Raw genomic sequence first — 24,708 nt, 5'->3', positions numbered from 1 at the left:
ATTGGGAAGGGGCTGAGGAGGCAAGGGAAGGTCTATTTCGTCTTTTGCTTCCAGAACAATGTTCAATTGTTGGAAGCGTGATAATAGAACATAGATTTTGTTTGACCGGCGACATGAAAGACAAACACACACTCACACACACACAAATTTCATGCAACTAGTGATTTCTCCACTGACATATGTGATGCAACTCACTACCGAAAATAATAATAATAAAAAAATACTCAGAAAAAGAAGCAGTAGATCTCCCTTTTCTTTAAAATTTCCGCACAGTGACGCTCACTATATTTTATAGATATTGGAAGATACCTTAACGTACAGAAGAGGAAAGGAAAGAAAGAAAATCAGTTAAGTGACATAGTAACATGCAATATCAATAAATTATATTAAAAAGGCACGGGGAAAATGTATGCGGAGACTCTTTTAAGATTAAGTTATTTATGGAGTAGTTTTGTTTTATATCTAATTATTTCGACAATTGTAATAGAAAGTCCTTTTTTTTAAATGTTACAAATTATTATTTATTTGAATTATGATTTCGAATGACGATAGAAGAGAAGGAAGTATGGGGATTGTAAAAAGAAATCGAATTTCGAATTCGAGATTTTAACGGATTTACACGTTTCATGGCCACAACGTGTCGAAAAAGGGCATTTTTTTCGCTAACTGTTAATAATAATATTGTAGAATATAAGATATGATAATTAAACAGAAATATGCAATTTTCCGAAATGCCAGTTCATTTTCTTCAAGATATATCGTAAGTTTATAAAAAGAGAAAAGAAGGTTACAAAAGTGAATAAACGACAATTGGTTTTTCCGGTGTAGAAGACGGAATCGAATGAAACCTATATAAACTCGAGACTACACCCAAACCTTGACCAACCAATGAATTTAGGTCTTTCCTTGCACTCGAGTACTCTTGACCAGTCATTCTGCTGGTTCCTTTGTTTGTAAAGGAATTGCAGATACACTCTGTTGTTACTGTACTTTGGGACCATTGTTTTAACATCCGCACAGATTTTTTTAAAACTAATTTTTAAAATTCTTGCTCACTATTGAATAGATTTAAATATATTTTAGTCTGAAACTGAAATAGCGTACATGTTTCATACTATAACTATATTCTCAGTCTTATACGGTACTGCTGGTTAGGAAATATAAATAGGCGATAAAATAATTTCATGAAAATGGCGTCAAGTAAATAAATCTGTAATGTGTCAGTTTAATTTCGTTATTACAAACAAACTTACTTACAAGGGAACCTTCCGAAAATGATAGTTGCAGTGAAAGATGTGGCCTATGCCAATTGAAAGAGATGTAGCAGAGATGAGCATTCCCAAAAAATTAGCTTCCCATAGCAATAGGCTCAAGAAATATAAGGGGTGGAAGTTCGGGAAACAGCAAGGTTGGACAGGGGGGGGGAGTGCAAATTCCGCAAAAAGAAGGGGGGCACGGCAAAATACAATGCTGACAACTGATGTATAGAAAGAGACTTGCCACAATACGCTGGTGAAGTAAACGTCATTTCCGCTTCCTGTTCAGCTAGCTGGTGACAAACAAACCAGCTTTAAGCGGGTTATATGAAGAAGCTTACACGGTACTCGCCTATGAAAATGATTTGTTTCGTTTTCGGATATAACCATAATAGATTAAGATGTACATGCATTTTTTTTTGTTTGTTTTCCCAAGAATGAAATTAGAAATATTGTACTATATAAAATATTAAAGAGAAACAAAAACAAAGCCACATTGTACAACAAGCGATATAATGATTAATTAGTTATTGGGCGAACAGATATATCTCAATCTCTTTGAAGAACACTTTCTCTCCTTGCATATTCTGCCAGAAAGAAATTAAAATACACATTTTTAGCAAAAGCTCCTTGCTCTTTTTTTTCGTTTGTTTGTGATATTTTTAGGCTAATTTCGCTGTTTAATATATATTAATACTCAGAACACTGTAAAATCGTTTCTTAGTAAACTGATAATTGAATCACACCTTTAAAGGCATACTATAATCTTCGACAATGTCTGCCCCAGTATGGAGTGTGATTCTCACCTGCCTCCGCTCTTTCCGATTCTCACCAGCGTAAGTTCGATAACAATTTTACCTTTGTGGTTACATATATGTGTAAAAATTTAAAACTCTTGATACAATTGAGATTTACAGGCAATGGATGATTTTAAAATTGGTAAATGGCGTTACACATATATGTAAGACAACCGCATTTAAGGAATCACAAGCTAACCTAACCTTACCATATGAATGTTGGTACAGGTAATATAGTAAAGTTTAAACCGGACTTGTTACTTTGTCTCATCCCGTTTGACATAACATATAATTGCTCGATCCTATCGATCTACGCTAAGTATGCATGAAAAATACAGGATCATTTTTTGAAAAAGTATATGTAAAATTTGTCTAATCTACGAAAATACTTCTGTGCAAGAAAATAATATATGTAGAGGGAAAACATAGAGACAGCGTTAAAAATGTGCCATGGTTTGAAATACAAATCCACTTGTAGCGATTACTAGCCCTGGCTAGTGTACGCTTTTCGTACCTGTCTTTCTTTCACGCATGCCCAACTTCACTGATCCACCTGATCCCTACAGATGCATCCTTATATCGCTTGAGCTTCAAGCTGCCCTTAATTATCATAGATGTAGTGTTACGCGAAGTGACCACCAGTGTAAGTTGGTACGTATTCTCCTTATGAATTTTAATACATGTATAGTCTGGAATGTTACAAATCTGTACGCCGTTTGTAGTAGACGCAAGAAACAGATAACATTAGGACATTATATAGGATAGTTAGAGAGTTATACCTTTTAAATTAATTATTTCTGGTAACGCATTTCAATTTTAACAGTGCCAAACAAAGAATGGACACCCGCTAACAAAAGGATAAAGAATAAATTAGGAAATTATTTCCACGAAGATGCTAAGTTTATGATATTATGTATTCGTAATGTATATTTTAAAATACATTGGTTATTCTAGCGCTGCATTCCTTTGTTCCGAATATCTTATCACTAATTTTATAAAAATCAAGTTTCTTCCATATTAAACATTTTCACTGAAGCTAAACAAACAATATGACAGAAGTACATAGCATAACAATTTTGAATCATTTTAAGTGAACTCAATCTAAAATTATTATTAAGGGGCGCTCATATACATGCGTGGGATTCTCACTCACTTCTTGTCCAGCAACTTATTGGCGATTGAAGGAATTAAAATGTAGAGCAATTTTGTTTCATATTATGATAAATATGGCCTTTCTGTAAGTATAAAGTAAATATATTCACTGCTATTCGTTAAATATGTAGTCTCATATTCATAATTTTAAGTTCGTCTTTCACAAGACTCTCAACTGCCACAACAACGCCATTGAAACTGCCTTAACAACCACCTTAGCAACGGATTGTTTGTAACCAATATGGCTGCGCCCAGTAAAATCCACAGCAGACGACTTCAGCAGCGTATAGGGAACAAATGAAGGCCACCAATGGGGCTAACAGTGTTGCCAACTGCAATGAAAAGTACATGTTTTGCAAAGAGCACTATATGAAGTGAGTGCAATATTCAGTGTCAACCTGTCATGTAGAACATAAGATATGGCGTTATAATCAGTGGTACAATCTAACAAAGGAAAATAGAAAAAAACAGAAGTACGAAAAATACGGAAAAGACGGAGTTGGCCATAATGCGCCAGATTTGGTCACGGGCTGTGCATATTAGAATGAACAAAACAAGAGGCACCGAATATGCAGGAAACCGACGTACCTAGAGTCGAAAAAAAAGAGTTCCAAAGTTGGCAACACTGGCCATGAACATCCAGACAAGTCTAATATAGTTAAGCCACTTTATATTAAATTAAATTAATATAGATTAAATTTGATTTTCTTTTAAAGATTTAATTTGTATCTCAATTATGAAATTAAATTCTATCAGATAAATTCTACCGAGCAATCATTTCTATCGACAAAAATGAGCTTTGTCACGTGTAGGCCACGTGGAGGAGTTTGGATTGTATGGTGTGATATTTCCTCAATTATTGTCGAGACCGGAAGTGGTAGTGATATCTACTACTTCCGGATTTAGTAGTGAGATTAGAGTGGAAATGGAATACAAGTATATTCTTGGGGCGCTTAATTGACTGGAGAAAATATCTTTTCGCTAACTGTTAACGTTTTTATTCTATAGTGGTCAACGACGAACGGACATTTAAAACAGAAAAAATATATAAATGTGTTTTGGGGTGCATATACGCTACATTTTTGACAACAGTCGAGCGCATACCTACCAAATCTTCTAGCGTTATATTACTGGATATGCATGTTATGTCCTTTCTCTGTTTTACTAAAGGGAAGAACTGATACAAATTCTTAAGTTTTAAAGGTACAGAATTTATTAGATACATTTGCTTCTGTTGTTTAAACACAAAAGAAAACGATGCCCCGCACGAAATAAAGAAAAAACAGAACAGAACTAGTAAATAAAATATAATGTGTGAACATAAAAAGCAAATCTTTTGTAGACAACAGCTTATTCTTTTTGTCAAATCGTGATTCTCTGTGGCGCAAGAGGTACTTTATCTTATTCTCTTGTTATCAGATCCCATTTTATAATTAATAACTCTTCTCAACAATCATGGACTTTGCTTGCTCCTTTTTTGTCTCAACGAAAATAAAAGTTGTTAAAGTTATTTCTACAAGCACAATGATCACGAATATGGCCTAATATCTTAGTTTCAATTTCTGGCTCTAGATAGATATTTTTTGTTGCAACAGCCCTGTTTTGCAACCAGCTCTTATATAACAAACCATTGAGTTCAAATATTTTCAAATAAAACATCATTATTTACAATAGGATCTTTCCGTGTCTTTTTTGTTCTCATGCCTATTTTGTTTCTATTACTCGAATTTTTTTTAAAAAAAATCACAATTCTTTATTGTATATTTAACTTAGTTTTATCATCTTAATAGCATCTGAAAGTGTCTCCTTATTCCTTATATTACCGGTATATTCCTTCAATTGTTTAGCAGCAGCTACGTGTTTTGTGTGGGCTGACCAGAGGTGATGCCAGGGTTGCCAACAGCAGATGAAGTGTAGCACCGTGTAGTGTAGTTGTTAACGGTCTCGCCTGTGGTGCGAGTGGTGCCGGGTTTGATTCCCGATGGGGACACTCGTTCGAAAAAGTGTAATAGCTCTTTCAGGCCAGCCGTTCTGAGTGAGGTTTTTCTATGTTTTTCTTACTCACACCAGGCGAATGCCGAGATGGTACCTAACATAATAGTCCCAGGCCGTTTCTTTCTTTCCCCATTCCTTTCTTCCTCTCCAATTCACCGTCCAGTGTGATTGCCCAGGAACATCATCGTTCATATATGTGTGACGGCTATAGATGCTGAAAGCTCCCCAGAAATCTAATTTCTAATCCTAGAAGACGAAGTACAGTCGCTAGATAGACAAGAAAATAGCCAGTTTACGGTAAAATGAAATTATAAGGTCCTAGATTTGTTGCTAAACAAGGAAATGATAAGCAAATACATCTTAAAGAGTCTATTACAACTAATAAGGTACTCACCTACTCAGGGTCCCTGCATAACCTCGAATTCTTCAAACACCGTGTGCGTGGGTTTTCTCGGGGTTCTCCCGTTTCCTCCCACTTTCTTCATTCCACCATTTCATTCATTACTCATCATCACCGTCTCCTTTAGCCTAACCGGCATAACCGTCGGACGTAAAACTCAAATATTTCATTTCATTTATTTCGAATTCTTCAACATCTTTTGCTCTCTGAAATAGAGGGCTGGAGTGATACGGAGGTGTATGCAGTCATCGTTCCAATTAATCTTAACGATTTCTTTTGAAATTTGTAAATGTTAAAGTTCAATCCAAGTGACTTTAAGGAATGATACACTGTTAACATGTAATTTAGTATAGATACCCCAAGCCTATTACACAGTTTGGATTTTACTATGATCATACTAGTAAATACTCGTTCCCATTTCTGCGTTCAAGTGAGGAGCAAATAAGACTGTGAAAGCTAAACTGCACTGAAACTGTGAAAACTGTGAAAATCACTTAAATGAGTTTGTATACCAATCGTGATATTTGCTTACTTGTATCCAAAATGGCACAGTATCTTCTATGCCCTCTGATTGTAAATTATCTATTGTATCTCACTGTTGAGCAACCAAGTCAATTTATTAAAGGACTTTTTTTTAAATGTATTTTTGTCGCCAAAATTACATTTTTTAAAGAAAGTCGCCAGATTTGTCGCTAGGCGATAACTTTTTTTATTTTGTCAGTACTATTCCTCGAGTGAAGAATGTAGTACCGAGTGCGAAGCAGAACCACTGTTATACTAATCGAGAAGCCTTGGCTACAAAGATGCCTCGTAACGTATTTGATGGGGTACTTAAGATTATAAATTGTATTAAATCTCGACCCTTAAATCCCAAAACCTTCTCAAAATTATGTGAAGAAATTTAAAGCCCTCATATGCAATTAGTTTTGCATATAAAAATAAGTTAGTTATCCAGATGAAAGATTTTGCAACGATTACTGTGAGATGATCTTATAGTTGAGTGATGAAGTACAAGTGTTTTTGATTGACACTAATTCCATGTGTCACTTGAATAACCTCTCTTGATTGTATGTGACTGCCTGCTTATTAGCAGATATTTTTGAATTCTTTAATACACCTAATATGAGTCTTGAAGGTAGTGGTATGAATAATTTTGACACTGGAGACAGGATTGAGGCAGCGAATATAGGTAAGTCGAGCTAAAGGTTTTATAGTCTCAGCACCTTCACAACATTGAAGTGATTTCTGGAGTGCATTGATGAAGAATTACCGAAAGAATTTCAACATGCCATCGTTGAGCACACTAATGATATAGCGACTAGGTTCAGAAATAACTTCCCTCCACCAGATTCTGAAAACTTATGAATAAAATATCCTTTCGAATATGGTGTGGTACAATTAACACTTTAAGGAATAGCAAGATGAACTTGTTAACGTTACTTGTAATGGCTCATTTAAAATATTTTAAAAGAATATAAACTTGATCAGTTTTGAATGGAGGTATTTTCTAAGTATAACGAAACAGGTAGCAAAGATATTGAAGCATCTAGTTCCATTTTGTAGCACATATTTTTATGAACAATCATTTTGTTTCCTGAAAAACAAACAGAAATATCCTCTATGTTCAACCTGATTTAAAGCTAAAAGTAGTAAACATTGAACCAGACGTGGAAAGCATTATCCAAAACAAAAAGAGATTTTCCCCATGATATCTAGAATCTGGTATATACTGTATACCGTATACTTGTAACATAATTAAAGGATGATAATTTGTTATGATTAAACTGCCATCTATCTTTCAACCCATACCAAAATTTAATGATGTGGGGGTCCGTAGCTCTTCTTAAATTAAAAAGGGGTCTACAACTTTAAAGTAAATGGGAACCATTGTTCTAGAGATTCAGCATATAAACTTGTTATTTGTATGACATTTTAGAACTTGGTGTATGTTATATAAATATTTATATAAAATACGTAAATCTTAACATGAAGTGTGGTATATACTCGTGCTATTTTATGAAGGAGTCGATTTCTTGATAGTACAAGAAGTCAGAGTATCTTATATTGGAGGAATATTATTTCACATACATGAAAGTGAATATCTGTATAGTGAAGTCATTACTACTTTAGTTCATATTCCTGATTCTAATTCTTAATCCATTTGTCTACTCCAGTTTCTAAATTTCCAGTTTTCCATACCGATCTAAACAACAGGACAAAGAAATTGATGATTCTATTCCTGCTTCACTGGCTTAATAGTATCCTAGGTAAGGTTAGTAAATGGGATGGAATGTCTCTTCTAACAAAACACTTAGGCAAGAAAATTCTAATCATGAACAACATATGTAAGCATGTGAATTCTATATTACAATCATAATGTATTATTCGGCACAAATCTAATATTTTACTAGATTAAACTGGGAAAATTCGCATCGAGCTCTTACTGTCATGACTACTCATTTATGATTTGAAGTTTCTAACTAGAATTCATACCTAGTGTGACTACTTATTCATGATTTTAACTTTCTAACTAGACATGCCTAGTGTTCTTACTCATACTCAGTGTTGTTAAAATTCGAATAACATTTGGAATAATTATTGGAATATTGAAAAAGTATATTCAGATATATTTCAACAACAGAAGCAAAATTATGTAATAATTTTCTCATACCAGCTCACTGATAGTCATTATGACTATGTGACCATGCTTTTAAATACGAAAATTAATTAATTTTTCTAACTTTACTCTCTAGCATATAGGGAAAAACTGTATTTAGAGTCTCTTATTTAACAAGGCAATGTGGACACAACTAGTATGAATGAAGAGCCTCGAGTTTGCATGAGCTATAAAAACTTTACATTCTCGGCTCTGATATGAAGTTTTATATACAGGATGTTTCAAAACAACACCGACAACGTTTCGGAGGTGAATCCTGACACCAAGATAAGACGAAAAGTATAGACCAACCTGGGTGCACAAATGCTTCCTTACGGAGTTAAAGGCTGCCGAAAACATGAAAAAATTATCTTTGAAGGTCCATAGCTGCAAAATTATGGGACCTACCGTAGTCCAGTCAAGACTTTACTTAGAAACTAATATGTGCGCTATCCAAAAATACATGTTCCAGAATAATAAGGTACGCAACAATTTTTATAGAGGCAGTTTAGCTATGGGCATATAATTTGAAGTACTCACCAAGTACCTCTATGAAAACCGTTGCGGAAGTATTGCAGGATTCTGAAACATGGATATTTGGATAGGACACATACTAGTTCCTAAGTGAAGTTTTGAGCCGACTACGGTAGGTCCCATAGTATTAGAGCTATGGACCTTTAAACTTTATTTGTTCTTGTTTTCGGCAGCCTATAACTCCGAAAGGAAGCATTTGTGCACCAGGTTGGTCTATACTTTTCGTCTTATCTTGGTATCAGGAATCAGCTTCCAAATGTTGTCAGTGTTGTTTTGAAACACCCTGCTAGCTATACCCATAAAAGTTTCACGGGGAAAATTAAAGTTTTAAATTATTATATTAATCAATTTCCTTCTGGAATTTTTGGTCATTAATATAATAAATTACTACTAAAATATGTTAAATCAACTCTCTCTCAAGCCTGTCTTTCCTAAATTGAGTTGTTCTGCCATTCTATCTTCAGCTCTGAAGTTTACTAAAGAAGAATTCTTTGTCTGACTCGTCAACACATCCTTATCAAGTTACGATAGGTAATTGTTTATGGTATCAATTATGGAAACCAAACGTTTATATGCAATTCAAGACTTCTATATTTTTTTCTGCTGTGGTCTCTGAATGCTTAGTTCTTTAAGCTAGAGATAAAACAACTTCGTGATAGTGAGTATGGAAAGAGATTTACAGTTGCTATCCATTACTAGATCACTAGTTGGAAAAACAATTCGTAACATTTCTATTACATCTCTATGGAAAAACAAGTTACGTCCTCAACGAGATTTTCATGTACGAGCAATGTATCTAGCTTATTAGTGGAGATGTTCTTCAACTTTCTCCAGCACACTAACTCGTAGCCAAACAAGGAATATATTTAGGAAGATTATGGCAGATAATTATATTAGGGACTATAGGGACCAATCCCATCTGTCATAATGTTTCTAAATATACTTAAGTAGTTGTAATATTCCTTGTCCAGATATGATGTAGTGTACTAGATAAAATTGAAAAACAGATATACTAATAAGCTTGAGATTTTCTTGTATATTAAAGTGTTATAGAGAACGAAATTTGGTACTGATTGTCTATATAAAGATAATAACCGTCCTCACTTGTTCAATATCAAATTTGTATTACATTTATATAATGTGGGCTGTATGTAGACTCGACATGTGTTGCATCATTCTTGGAAGTTTGACAAAATACATGAACTACAAGACCAAACGTTTCTCTATCTATTTCCATGCAAATATTACCGTGTATGTACATTCTCTGTATAGAATGAAAATGGAGTCTTACATGATGGTGACTTCAGTGCCCGCGTTCCCATCGCGTGGAGTGCCACCACGATCGAGATCATGAAGCGAACCATCGGAGTTTTCAACGGCAGAGTACGAGGAAGAATTGTCAAGATGAAGCGAGGATATGAGAAGATGGATGTGATTTCTATGATGAGATCTAGAAAGAGAAAGAAAACCAGAAGAAACAATGCTATAGAAAGTGGAGGGAAATGATATCAGAAGACAATAAAAGTCACAAGAAGAAATTAAGTCACAGTTATAAGTGTACATATTACATAAAGAAAGACAGAATTTTGTAAAGAGGGTGGTGTTAATTTTTCATCAAACCAGCAGAAATATCTAAGAAACAATACTTCCGAATTTCAAATACGGTAATGGTCAATTTGATGACACGATCTTACAAAGATATGATTTGAATCCCCAATAAGTGTTTTCGAGATAGAGATGTTACACTTCAAAAAATTGAGCCTGATTGTTATCTCATATAACAACATTAACATGGGGAAAGAAGTAAGTTCTTCCTTATTTGTTGACGAATGCAATATTAAACTTGTTTATACATTCCTTTATTAGTAGTTTTCGTGTGTACATGTCACATTGCTTTAAGTTCCTATTATTCAAGCAGAGAAAGTCTAAATGAGTCCAAACTATTTCACATGCCACTAATTTTCTTAATGTTTCTCCCTTTAAACTACGTATAACTTACTGGTACATGCAAATGAAATCTTACCAACGCAATCATATAGTCTGTGTTACAGTTTAGAGCATACACCATTGTCTTCATCAGACACATAATTTTATTTAAGTTTGATGTTCTTCTTTGTTTGAAAGCTATTTTGAACACTGCTTTAAAAAAAGAAAGGAGCATTAAAGCAATTAAGACACTCTCAAACTTGCCTTTCTGAAAGAATGCTGCAAGTATGATTTTGTTTTTCAACTACAATTTCTTGTAGATATAAATTTTCACTTAATTTTACAAATGGATTAAATGTCTACCACACACAACCGAGCAATCAAATGCTTAGTACAAAACCTCGACTTGATATGATTAGAATCTCGAGTTCGCTTTCTTCAAGAGTTCCCTGTCTCTATTAGTGTATTGCGGCGTTTCTGAACGTGGGGGGCCGGACCCCTAGGTGGGTCACAAAAGAAGGTGAAGAAGATAACTTGTATTAGGATCTAGTAGTGGAAAAACATATTTCTATTTTTAAACATTATTTTGAATTTCTATTTGATAGGCATATATTTATTGTCAAATACAGAAAAGAACATTAAACAAATAAAGAATCGTTTAAAAACGACTGGAGTGAAAGAGTGATGGAACTGAGGCAATAATGATTCAATAATGCAGATTCAATAATGTTAGAAAGCAGTTGAAACATGATTTACCAGTTCTGAGCCTGTTTTTATTTTCTCAAGTCTAACTGAAAATGAGAAAAAAGGAGAATAGAGAAACTCTGGTGAAAAGTCCAAGTAAAAGGAGATTTTACCTAGAAAAAATAAATATTAATCATAGTTCTGGAAATATGCTTACTTTCATGTTTTTTTCTGAATCCGAATTTTGTTCTACCTTCCCACCAAAAATTTCCCTGCAACACTAAATTTTGAGAACTCCTTCCAAATCATTTTTGAATATTTTTTCTCCTTTGGAGGGAAAATACCTAGAAATTCGAAAGGGAGACAAAATATGCAACAAAAAAGTTCTAAGACATTTTGATGTGGTATTAACGGAGAAGATAGAACAAGTGCACTGCAGAACATGCATCTCTGCGCCACGTGCGCACCGGTTATCAAACAGTTACCCCATAGATGTCGTGATTTTGCCTACTCATCGCTCCCTCGTCTTTCGATTTTCTTGGGGAAAAAAATCTCCTGCTACATTTATTGAGCTGCCCTACTGTTGTCCATGGGTACCCCTTATTTATCCCGGCCCCATGACTCACCATCACATACCGCTTGAGAACTCCGGTCACTAAAAGTACAATATAATAAAAGCGTAGGTCGAAAATTAAACATCTTTAGAACACAATTCATCTAATTTTTGTTTTTACTTCGGCAAGATTTTGCAACTAAGCAGTCATTAAAATAGATTGTCTTATCGATTAACGAATTAATCCATGTTAAAAACTGGACTTGGAATAAATTTTATATTTTCTCACACATAAACTTAATTTTCAACTCGAATGACAAATAGTTCCAAATGTTTCAAACTTTGGTAAAACAAACTTAACAACATTTGACGGATCTGACAATGATTCAAAAGACATAGATGAACCTGAGCCTTTCGCGCCATCAATCCTCGCTTCGAACATGTGCTTTTTCTCTCCAGTGCGCATTCCCAACACAAGTATCTGACAGGAAAACGGTCTCCTACCATTATTTTAGAAAAACGGTAAACCGTATATTTTTCATGGTAGGAGGCACTTATTTTCACGGTTATTGGTTACAGTGTAAGCTCAGAGCTAGTAAATCATAAGTCAACCGTCTTGTAACATTATTGTACAATACGTATAAATTTTCGTGTTTTTTTATCTGGGTATTCCAGACTAGGTATCCCGTTTTAGCACGGACAGTCCTGGATTTACATTATCTGTTCATCTGTCCCAAAGAAATTTTTCGGGACATTAAAATGTCTTGATTTCTCTGTAAAACATAAGCTAATATCATTCCTTCCGATAAAATAAAAAGTCATTGACAGTAAACTGATTGAAATAATGTACTGTCTGTCACTCAACAAGATTTGTGCATCTGGAAAATCTCTGCAATGTGTTAAATTCCTGCTCTATAAATGTTTCTGTAGCCACTTCGATTTTGTTATTTCCTTTGAAAAGAAAAATAATAATTTTCGGCAGGACCCTTGAACGCCTCAATTTTTGGGAGGGGTAGTAAGTCCAAGTGATCCGATTATTACTTTTCTTCCCAATTGATATAATCTTTTAGTGTAATACTAGCTGAAAATGCGCTGTCTACTCAGCGTATCGTTCTGTTACGACCATGAATCTCCTTCCCTACTGTGCATGTCTCCTTACACACTCAAATAGACAGGACAGGACAACTCTTAAAGAAAATGAACATACAAACATAACATTTCATATGTAGATGTTGAAATGAGTTTGTGGCAGATTTGTAAAAGTGACATCAAATTGAAATATGTTTTTCTTATAAATCCATATCCGTGTACGCCTCAATGTGGCTCTTGCCATTCAATTTCAGCAAAGCGCCTGCAATGTCCGTCAACCCGCTGTACGTAACTCTTCTACCGGTTGCCTAACATATATTAACTTACCTTCTCCTTACAATATTAATCTCATGGGCTCAAAACAGCCCCTAAAGTGTTGAATAGAACAATGACTGCACACTTTTTGAAAATTTGAATGCAAACTGGTACGTCTACACAAAATTTGAAATAGACCAGTGAAAACAGCGCGTTTCTAGAGCTTGTGGTTTTCGAGATCTCATTCTCGATAAAAATTGGCCACAAACATATAAATGGAATTGACCACAAACATATAAATGGAATTGACCACAATCATATAAACCTAGCATTTTAATATACGGTTAAATAGTCGTTTATTAAACTTTCTAATGTAATCCTGCGAGAAAATGGTCTTAAACGAGAAGGAGAAGATCAAGTTTCTTCTTTTTTTACAAAAACTTTAAACAACTCAATTTCACAGTCCGGTTGACAATAACAATAATCTAAAATATAAGTATATATATAACCAAAAACATACTGAAAACTTTCATACAGTTTCTCAGCATTTTAGTCTAGAAATATGATAGCTCTAACTATGACTAAACTGTAAATTTTGATAGAATGTCCCGGCTGATTACTCTGAAAATCTAGATAACATATTTTTATCACAAATTTCGAAATGTAAATCTTTAACTGGAAAAACATCCTGTTTCTCCCTCTCCCCTGTTCATCTTCTTATGCTTGTTTAGAAAGAGGTAGGGGTTTGGGAACTTTTAGATGCTGAAAACAAAAGATGAATGAGGGAAAGAATGAACCTAAACGACATCAATGGTTAGTAGCGGAGTTGCGTAATTTAACATATGCAGTCTTAGAGCTTTGAGGCACATGTTTCGTGGCGCGCTAGCGCCTTCCTTGCTCCATACGTGAAAATGTTATAGTATAATTTTCGTTGCAAATTTTGTCTACTTTCGGAAATTCTAGATATTTTTCTCCAAAATAACAGAAGAACTAATTTCTTTGAAAAAAACTTTTTTAGGGGGAGATTTTTTTTTTCAAAACTCAGCGACCCAAAAAAGCACAAAGTAAGCCTGCTTCCACAACTATCATGAACCTTTCCAAGTAAAATTCCTATTATCTGCATCATCAGGAAACTTTTTCAGCAGTTTGAAGACAAATTTTCTCATAATTTTGTTATTTTAGTCTTAATTTTTAAAACGTACACGAATTTATTGGAAATTTGAAAAGTATGTTGAAATCATCACTGCTGGATAGACATACATTTTTCTTGTCATTTTTAGAGATGCAAAAAAGCCGGCTTTTTTGAATCGATGGTTTTTTTCACATAAAAAGCCGGCTTTTTTGAAAAAAAAACGAGAATTTTGGAAATTTTGGCTTTTTTCAACTTCATGATTTTTCTATCTAAATAGCTTTCTTATAGTATATTCTATAGTTAGATAAGAATTCCATGACCTGAATGTGATATTTTGCTCTGAAATTCACCATCAAGATGGATGGAGCACATGTTTTACGAATTAAAGCTAACATGAAGAATGTAGAATTTTTGAGGGTAATTTTAGAGGCTATTTAACTTTATTTTAACTTTTGAGTTATCGACATCTTTTTTCTTCTCTAGTTTGTCATCCGTGTTTCATTTCTAAGAGCTTTTAGTACTCTAGCTTCTAGCGCAAAAGTTAAACTTGCCCGTTTTTCTATTTATTCGTCAAAGCGACGTTCTTCAATATATCCGTCAAACCGTACTTCCACATTTCTGTTATACTGTAGCTGTGAAGTGATTTAGCAATAATTTTCCGGACACAACCTTGAATACCGATTTATAGAAATAATCAGTAGCGGATTTAGGAAAGTACTTTAGGAGGGTTTTTTCTGATTGTTTCGTTTCCTAATTTTATTTGGGAAGTGCTTGAAGTTTATGAGTACAGGCATAACTAATATTTCGTTTCGTTTATATGTTTAGCAATAATCTTCCGGATACAACTTTAAAAATCATATTATACTGAGAATCAGTGGCGGATTTAGAAAAGTATTTTGGGAAGGATTTCTTACTAATGTTTAGTTTTTTAAACATTCGTAATTTTTATTTGACGGGAGCTTAAAGTTGATGAGTAAAGGCATAAATAATAGATATTTTGTTTGTTGCAGACATTCCGTAACTTTGGGGAACGGGCTTCAGTCCGAAAGACCGGCCCTCTAACCTCCGCAAAACCGTCACTGCTGGTAATTAGTAATAATAACGATTTAAAAACAATAAAAAAGGAAGTCGCCCAATTCACAGTACACACACTATTTCTACATTCACAGATGGAATAAAGAAAAGCTTTGTCAGAATGGTCGAATGCTGGTTGAATCCCGGACTTCCCGATAGAAGCGCAAAAGCTAATCACTCAGTCATGTTTGTTGTGCAGTTGTATTTAGCTTAACTTAAATATATTCCGTAGTCTTTTTTTTTGGGGGGGGGGGAGGGGAGTTCCGTAATGATATGTTGAATCCCTCTTGTTAAAAATTCAGAAAACTTGAGGATTGGGTAAACTGTGATGGTGGTTCTATAAAACTTAACTGTAGAATTTCAAGAATATACAGAACCAAAAGCTCTAGATGTGCAGCCTTTAAGTGTATCATATAAATCTAAGTATTTCTCTTATGTTTTATTTTAATTTTATTTTGTTTCAAAAAGAGGGTATGGAATATTTTGAAGTAAAAATACTACATACTATTTTGCTAGTTATTTGTGAATTCTTTAAAAAGAAGTGTTTACTTTTAGGGTTGGCTGGTTTACATCAACTTTTTTTTTTTAATAACTGGTTTAAACCACAAAAATAAAAAGAATGAAAAATGCGAATCGTGTGAACTTCATGGTGACGTTTCCCGATATCAAACCACCTGTAATAGTTTTATTTCCCTTTCACCTTTTAATCAAGGTGTCCCATGTTCAATTCTCGGTTGAACCACAAACCTTGTTTCATGCGTAACCCAAGTAGCGGTTCGGATGTCAGTTTAAGCGAAAGTCTTCTTCTTGATAACCTCGGTATTTCGTAAGGATGTTAAGCCTAAATATACAAAACAAACCAAATTTTATATTTCTGCATGCCTAAATGCGTGTTGTTTTATAAAGAAGCCAAGATTGCTTAAATATATTGATAGAAATTGGCAAAATTTATCGATTGCCTACCTAGCTTCCAACATTAGCTTGGATTGGACTTTCAATGATATCTACGTACTAAATTTGTAATTTAATACCTCAGTTTTAGCGTACTGATTATGGTATGTTGACCTTTAAATTTTACATGCAAAGCAATAACAGGATTTTCCCGTTATTGTCTTACATTTCAAGTAATGACAGGATTTTCCCAATGGCTAGGGCGGGAGATTCTCAACTTAAGAAATTTATTGACCGCACTTTTTTAAGCTTATGGGAGTTCTTCCGGCATAACCCCGCTGTTGCATAATAACATCAAGGCGAAACAAACTTATTTCTGTGAATATGTAATATAAATACATAAAGCAAAAAATCTAAATCAAAAAAGCCTGGTTTAAACCAAAAAAGCCTGGTTTAAACATCCCCCAAAAAACGGGTTTTTGGCATTTTCAAAAACAACCACGGTTCTTGCCAACTCTGCTTACTTTTGTATATAGGAGGTTAAAAAATTCTTATTATATACATTGTTTAATCCTGTGGAATTCATAATGTAAATATGTTGAAGAAAAATTGTTTGAAATATTTTTTCGAAATTCATAGTTTATTTTCGATGTTTTATATTATTATCAGCATCAACCACTAATTAAATGATTTTTTGTGTTATAGAGAAGCGATACAAAGTCTGTTTTATCAATTTAAAGCAGTATTTTGAAAAAAGCCCAAAATTTCCCAAGCAAAAAAGCGAAGCAGAAAAAAACGAGTTTTTTTCCAAAAAAGCAGGTTTTTTTCCGAGCCCTTGCATCTCTAGTCATTTTACACTCGGAATTAGAAAAATCAGTTTGAGGCACAAGCCACAATATCAAGAATAATATTTGTACAGTGCACAAATTTTTAGAATACAATTGACCTATTTTCATTGATTTTTTTTAAAATTTTGTTTTCTACTATTTCTTGTAGAACACAGGAGAAAATATCTTCTTTTAATCAAAGAGGAAATTGTTTGAATGTGTAGGTGTGATCAACAGAATCTAACAAAATAAAATTTTTGAGAAAAGAAAAAAAGAATAGAAAGCCGTGCTGAATCATTTTCATGGCATTGTAGCGTGTCAAGTAGTCGTTCAAAGGGAACCGTTAAACATTTGTTCAATTTCTATTTTTTCTTTTTCTTCTCTTTAAAAAATCTTTCTTAATGTTCTTCGCTTTCTCACCCCACCTCTCTAAATCGTCGCCCTCCTTTTTTTTACCCTCTTCCTCTTTCAGTCGCAGGTTAATGAAAGGAAGTAACACAGTTTACGGTGGAAACAATTTCTTCTCCACCACACTATTTAGGGCTAATCGTATATTTTTTTTGTACCCTAAGAACTTTTCAGGCCACCCTCTACATCACGAAATATGGATTAAAAGACTTCCCTATACTGTTTGCTCTCATCTAAAAGCATCAAAATACACACAAAATATTTCTTGAAAATTTATGACTTCGGTTTCTGTTAAGTTAAATTTTCTACAATATTGTTAACGTATAAGGAGAAAAATGTCCGAAAGTCAGAAATATAACAATTGATAGATCTCATTAAGCTGATCAAGGTGATATTGGTGAGTTATAAATTCTCATCCGTAGTTTTAGAGAATATCGAATCTACTGTATATAAATGAAATTGATTATGTGTGTGACTTAATAACTCTTGAACCACACGACCAATCTCGATCAAATTTTCATCATAGACGAGGTCCTGGCCTTCTTGACGGTGCAACTTAGGGGAGGGGTAATGACTGATATTAGTGTTGAATCCGTAGTTTTCAGGGTCGCTGAGATGAACAGTGTCACTTCCGATGCCGTTTAAATCCAAATTCAGCCCCGGGGGAGAGGGGAATTATATATATAAAATGATCGAAAATGACCTATATCCGAGAGCGCTTCAGTAACAGTAAAAAGTGACTGACTAACAAGACATATTACTAACTTTTCTTATTTTAACCCAACAAAGCAGGTAATTGACGCTAGTTTTTAATAAACCTCAAAATTGATACTTAAATTGATGTCATCTATTTGAATAAATTAGAAATATGTCTTCATCAAGCTTTTATTTATGGGACTGGCAAGAAGAAGACAGTACGGATAGTTAATAAGATATAAGCATCAAACATTAGGATTAGCTTTTAAATTTTAATTTTTGTGTAACACTAATATTCTCCAAACATTAGACACATGCCACATCTAGCTGAAGAAAGTGCGTCGTTTTCTATAAAACCGAAAACGCTCATTTTTGTGGCACTAGAAAATATGTTCTTCGAGTCTAATATTTAATTGATAGATGTTATTCTACTGTAACAGATTGTTGATTTATCCGCTGTATATGTGCTTAAAGAACGGCGTTAAGTACTAGATTGTTTCTTTTTGTAAAGGAGATACACGTATTTCTGACAGTAACACAACTAACAGTGATGAGTATAATCTTAACAATGACATATAGTCTTAACAGTCATGCGTATAATCTTAACAATGACATATAGTCTTAACAGTGATGCGTATAATCTTAACAATCACATATAGTCTTAACAATGATGCGTATAATCTTAAAAATGACATATAGTCTTAACAGTCATGCGTATAAACTTAACAATGACATATAGTCTTAACAGTGATGCGTATAATCTTAACAATCACATATAGAGTCTTAACAGTGATGCGTATAATCTTAAAAATGACATATAGTCTTAACAGTCATGCGTATAAACTTAACAATGACATATAGTCTTAACAGTGATGCGTATAATCTTAACAATCACATATAGTCTTAACAGTGATGCGTATAATCTTAAAAATGACATATAGTCTTAACAGTGATGCGTATAATTTTAACAATGACATATAGTCTTAACAGAGATGCACGTACTCCTAATGGTGATACAAATCCTACTCCTCTCAGTAATACATATACATGTACTGCTTGTAAGTCTTAAGAAACACTACAGTTAATAATTCAATAGACTCTATTAATGCGATCTCTGGTTAATACCGGTAGAATCAATTCAATAATAACGCTAAAAATCCATGGTCTCAAGGCTCCCAACATGGCTCTATTTATCTGAATACGCTGTACTTAATATGTCTAATATGGGCTAAACTGCAGTCATGCGTGTGATGAAGCTATTATTATAATGGCGCAATTCTAACATAGTTTATCAAGAATTTTAGAAATAATTCAAAAAGAAAAAATGGATCAAAAGATTGCGATCTTGGCCAAGAATTAGTTTTCGGATTAGAGGTTACAAAATATTTGAATAGCCCCTAAATCGAGTTTTCGTATTTTCTAGGGAATAAGCACATCATACTCAGTTAAGTGATAGTTTGGGTTTGGCTGCACTATATGTAGTTTTCCAGATATAAGGCGTATAAGAAAATTTTTGATTGAAATATATTGGATCTTTTAATCCAAAAATGTATTTATTCAACTCTACTGTTACATTCTGTGTGTTGTTTACCTCAATAATATGCTAGTTTAAAATTATAATGAAGAATATTCGCCAAGGTGCAGTATTTTGATTGCCTGTGGTAGTCAAAACAACACAAGTCTTCAGAAAAAAAGTAGTATATATTCTACGAAAATAAAAAAAATATGAGTACGGCGGTATGGATGTAAGACATAGAACTAGAAACGCAAACAACTAGATACAATCTAGTTATTAAAAATGTATTGGTTTTGCATATATATATATATATATATATATATATATATATATATATATATATATATATTTGCATTAAAATAAAAATTATTAGTTATTATTGGTAACCAAGGACATTTTTTCTAACTCCATAAAAATTCGATTTTCTCGATTTTTCAAGCACTATAATCAGAATTTTCCCTCTAGAGTGTCATTTTGTTCAGCTTAATGCCATATGTTGATTGATCTGTAAGGCATCTTTGGACAATATTATAAAGGGTGTCCTGTAGAGAACGCAACTTTTGAAATGTCCGCCATTTCAGTTATTCTAGTAAGTTGGTAATACTGAACGTTACACGATTTTCATCTGTTGTCTTTTGCGGTTTGTAGTCACAGAGCGCCGAATAGCGGATAGTCGTCATCTGTTTTCTGTACGGGTAGTAAGAGAACGCTTCACAACGGAACCACGTGTTGTTATAGTGGTGAATATTGTGCGGAGACTGTTCGCTAACTCCGTGAAACTCATGTGATATTCGGCGCAAGTAACTACCAACCACAAGGACAACAGATGAAAATCGTGTAATGTTCAGTGCTACCAACTTACTAGAACAGAAATGGCAGTCATTTCCAAACTTGTATTCTTTATGGGACACCATTCACGTAATCAAAAACTAAAGTTTAAGAGCTAATTATAATTTTAAGCTATACGGCCCATCTCATTAACCATATTGTGTACTGTCGTCTTGCAAGTATCATAATAAAAACCTTGACGATGATATATTTCAAAATCACTTTCATCACAATAGAAAATGAAAATGAAATCTTTGAGTTTTACGTCCCACGATTATGCTGGCTAGGTTAAAGGAGACGGTGATGACGAGAAATGAAGGAGATGGTGAAATGTAGAAAGTGGGGAAACTCCGAGAAAACCCAAGTACACGGTGTTTTCTTGGGGTTCTCCGTTTCCACCCAGTTTATTCCTTCCACCATTTCCTTCATTTCTCATCTTAATAGATGGCGGGGTTATCGTACAACATTAATTATTAGGTTTACAAAAATATTTTTTTTTTCGAAAACAACTCATAAGAATTTATTCACTCATATAATTTTGTTTACCTCTATAAGATATGTCAATTTGTATGTGTCTCATTTTTAGACATTTCTTTTGCATTATACGCAAATAATTTTGTAAATTTTTTCTCTGAACAACTTGACTAATATACTTTTTTTTAAAAAGTTTACTCAAGATACAGTATTTTAGTTAGTTTTGATGGTAAAAAAACAATATCATTTTCACTTACTAAAAGTGATTCTCACACTGGAGTTATCAATGAGTTCTCGGAAGTTATGATTAGATAATATCTGTAAGTTTATCTAAAAGTATTAAAATAATTACAACCTGTAAAGAAATGCCATCAATTCCATCATTAATGCCATCATTAATGTGTAATCTTAATTTCGTACAAAAATAATGAGTGAGTAAACTTTGATCAGGTCAGGAACTATAATTAAACATTACAAAAAATTACCAAATTATATGTTAGCGTTTTTTAATAGAATATACTGCGCCGTGAGATTGATAGTAAATTGGTGTTTTTATACATATGGACCACTTGGATGCCAAGTAGTCCAAAATTGAAATTTTTCAAGAAAGAACTTTAAACTCCAATGTCTCACACAAAAATTGCATCAAGAGATCAATCCCTATTAGGATTAGAAAATAAACTTCATAATTGTGTTTTTGGTTGCAACTATTTTAAAAAACGAATTTTTAATGATATATTGAACTTGAAACTTCTGTCTTGATCCAAGCGGTCCATATTATCTAACGAAGCATGATTCGAAACTATTGGCACTTATTTTTAAAGATGCGTTTTTAGAGTCATGTAACTGGTGTTACAGACTACGTAGTTAAAATTTCATGTATAAAACCTACCTAGGCCTTCATTCACAGTTACTAGAACATATAAGAAAAATGCCACATTGTACGAATTTAAACTTATAAGGAATAAAAGCATATTTTGACAAATGTTATTTTTAGTTATTACCAACAAAATTTACAAAACAAATAACATTTAGTTATCCAAAAATTCTTTGGGTGATGATTGATATAATTGTCACTATATCTAAACAACGATGACTTCACAGTTACCAAATTTGAAATTAAAGTTAAAATTGAATAACAAAGCATTGGATTGTCAAATGCAGAAGATACTAGCTAATGATGATTTATTCTAGACAAACTTAACAAATTGATTCCAATACAATATTACTTTAGCTTATATATCACTGTTATTTCAATATCTGAGACTTCAAGTCATTATACACAGATTATAGTTGCTTGTTTGACTAGAGTAAATGTTAGTGCAGAATAACACTATCGATATGAATATTACAGGAAAAGCTAATGAGCTGTTTTTTTTTAAAAAAAAGTAAGTAGTAAACGTCTTAAAATAACAGATTACACTATATTTTATTTTCCATGTTTCCATTATCTCTCTGTGAGATGTTACACTTTGACGTAATTATGAGGGTAATACGACCGCGTGTGAAAGCGAATTTATTTAAATACAAACTAATTATTTGCTGAGCAAAACTATATATTTTCATTAAAATTCAACACGTGTTACAGTTTCACCAACTAACTCTTTGGCTTCATCAGACACTATATATCTGATGAAGCCAAAGAGTTAGTTGGTGAAACTGTAACACGTGTTGAATTTTAATGAAAATATATAGTTTTGCTCAGCAAATAATTAGTTTGTATTTAATTATAACAAAGCAAAGCTTCTACTTATGGAAAATATCACCAATTTATTTGTTTATTAACGAGTTTTATCACTATATTAAAGTATACACCACTTTATTGGTAAATATGATTTGCATATCTAAAACAAAATATTCTTCTAAATAATAGTTATTAATAGTTCACTTTCATAAACTCATCGGATCTTGATCAAACTTGGCATGGAGATAGTTTTGATTCACTTAGTACATGTGAAATATTTTTCTGTTGCAGATTTTTGGTTCCCTTGTTATTGGTCGTTAAAATTCGGATGGGATGTGTCAAACTTCAGCTATGGTATTAGCTCCTATTTAGAATAAGAATTACGGAGGAACATATGCAACAAAAACCTCTCAAATGTTAATTTAAACTCAAAGGTTAATAAAATGAAATGAAACTCTCAGTTTAACGTCTCACTTTATGTCCCTTTAGGCTAAGGCAGATGGATGATTAAGGAAAGTGAATGACGATGGAAGAATCGTAGAATGAGAATGTGGGAGAAAACGGGAGCATCCCAAGAAAACCCCGCAGACATGATATTGTCCACCACTAATTACTTGGCCGGGTATCGCACTGAGCCTCCCTCAAACGTTAAGTAAATGCAATGCTTTCTTATAATTAAGATGTACAAAAATCAATGACCGACGATGTTTGTTTGCTTTGTTTAATTGTTGCATTTTCGTATCCTGCTATTATAGGCAATCCTAACCATTCGTTCGTTTACTATGGCAACCTTGTCATTTAATTAAATTTTGTTGTTCTTGTAACTTTGCTGTACAGGCTTTAGTTCAGTTACTATATGTATTTATTAACGGCACGGTGGCTTACCTTTGGTGTGGGGGAATCCTGGTTTTATTCCAGGCTATATGAGTTCGTGATGGACAACATTGTGTTCGTGAGTTCTCCCATTTCCTCTCTAAATGAATCTAAATGAATATATATAATATAATTCCTTCACTTCCGGTGAAACTGAGTTATTAAGTTGAACCATAGAACAGTGTGTAGGTAGTTTAATTTCGTAAATGTACCTCCAGATGGCATGAGAAGTTTGTTTGGTATATGCCATTGCATTGAATTGCATGGAAATGTTGTACTATGTGATTTTTCCCAGTTTACTTCAAACTTAGAAAATGCTAGATACCATTATGTTTTCCTGAGCCACTCACATATATAGGAGATGCCGATACACCTGCGCCCATATCTTAATAATAATATTTTAATGCCCATATGTCCACACTTTATAATATATGCTACGTACATGGGTGTAATACAAACATTACCAATGATGATATGAATTTATCTTAATTAGATGTCGGTACTTCGTGCAATTACATATCGCCAAAAATTTCCATATTTTTCGCATATGTCGCAGTTATTTTCATACAGCTGCATACAGTATACATGGCGTATTTACAAACTTTCATTACATGAGAAAGTGAACTATCCAAAGTTAATTTCTCTTTCGTCAGAAACGTAATCAATACGGTGAAAAGATTACGTGACTTTCGCTATCAAAAGAAAATGAAGATTTTTTAAAAACCTATACGCAGTCTTAATGTACTTGCGTGCAGGCAACAATGATTGTGAGTGTAAACGTTTAATGCAGGTCAATGGAAGTGCATAATAAAATTAATAGTCAGAAAATACAATATTATTTTGCAGGAATTCATAATAATTAACATTGGATTTTGTATTTTTCTATAGTTTACGAACTTTTACTGTACCCTTAGTTCAAGAGAAAATGTGAACTCTTACCTAAGTTCACAGTGTAGTTATATTGAACAGAACACGTGCACACCTATTGACAGTGTTCTGTTCAATATA

General features: G+C 33.4%; 1 protein-coding gene across 6 annotated transcripts in view; it reads right to left on the bottom strand.

The window, feature by feature from the left end:
• Nucleotides 1–24,708, bottom strand: part of LOC145662678 (uncharacterized) — a 481,436-nt gene that overhangs the window by 198,317 nt on the left and 258,411 nt on the right. For 2 of the 6 annotated variants that reach the window (XM_081728495.1, XM_081728496.1), the window contains exon 4: nt 10,082–10,240. The exons of the other annotated variants lie outside the window; for them this stretch is intronic. In XM_081728495.1, the coding sequence (XP_081584621.1) occupies nt 10,082–10,240 (159 nt within the window). The remainder of the gene's footprint in view (nt 1–10,081; nt 10,241–24,708) is intronic. 6 annotated transcript variants of the gene reach the window in all.

Source organism: Thermobia domestica, chromosome 10 (assembly GCF_964235325.1).
Source record: "Thermobia domestica chromosome 10, izTheDome1.hap1.1, whole genome shotgun sequence".
Lineage (NCBI taxonomy): Eukaryota > Metazoa > Arthropoda > Insecta > Zygentoma > Lepismatidae > Thermobia > Thermobia domestica.
Note: the sequence above shows the minus strand (reverse complement) of the source record. Positions and strands in the feature narration are given on the sequence as shown.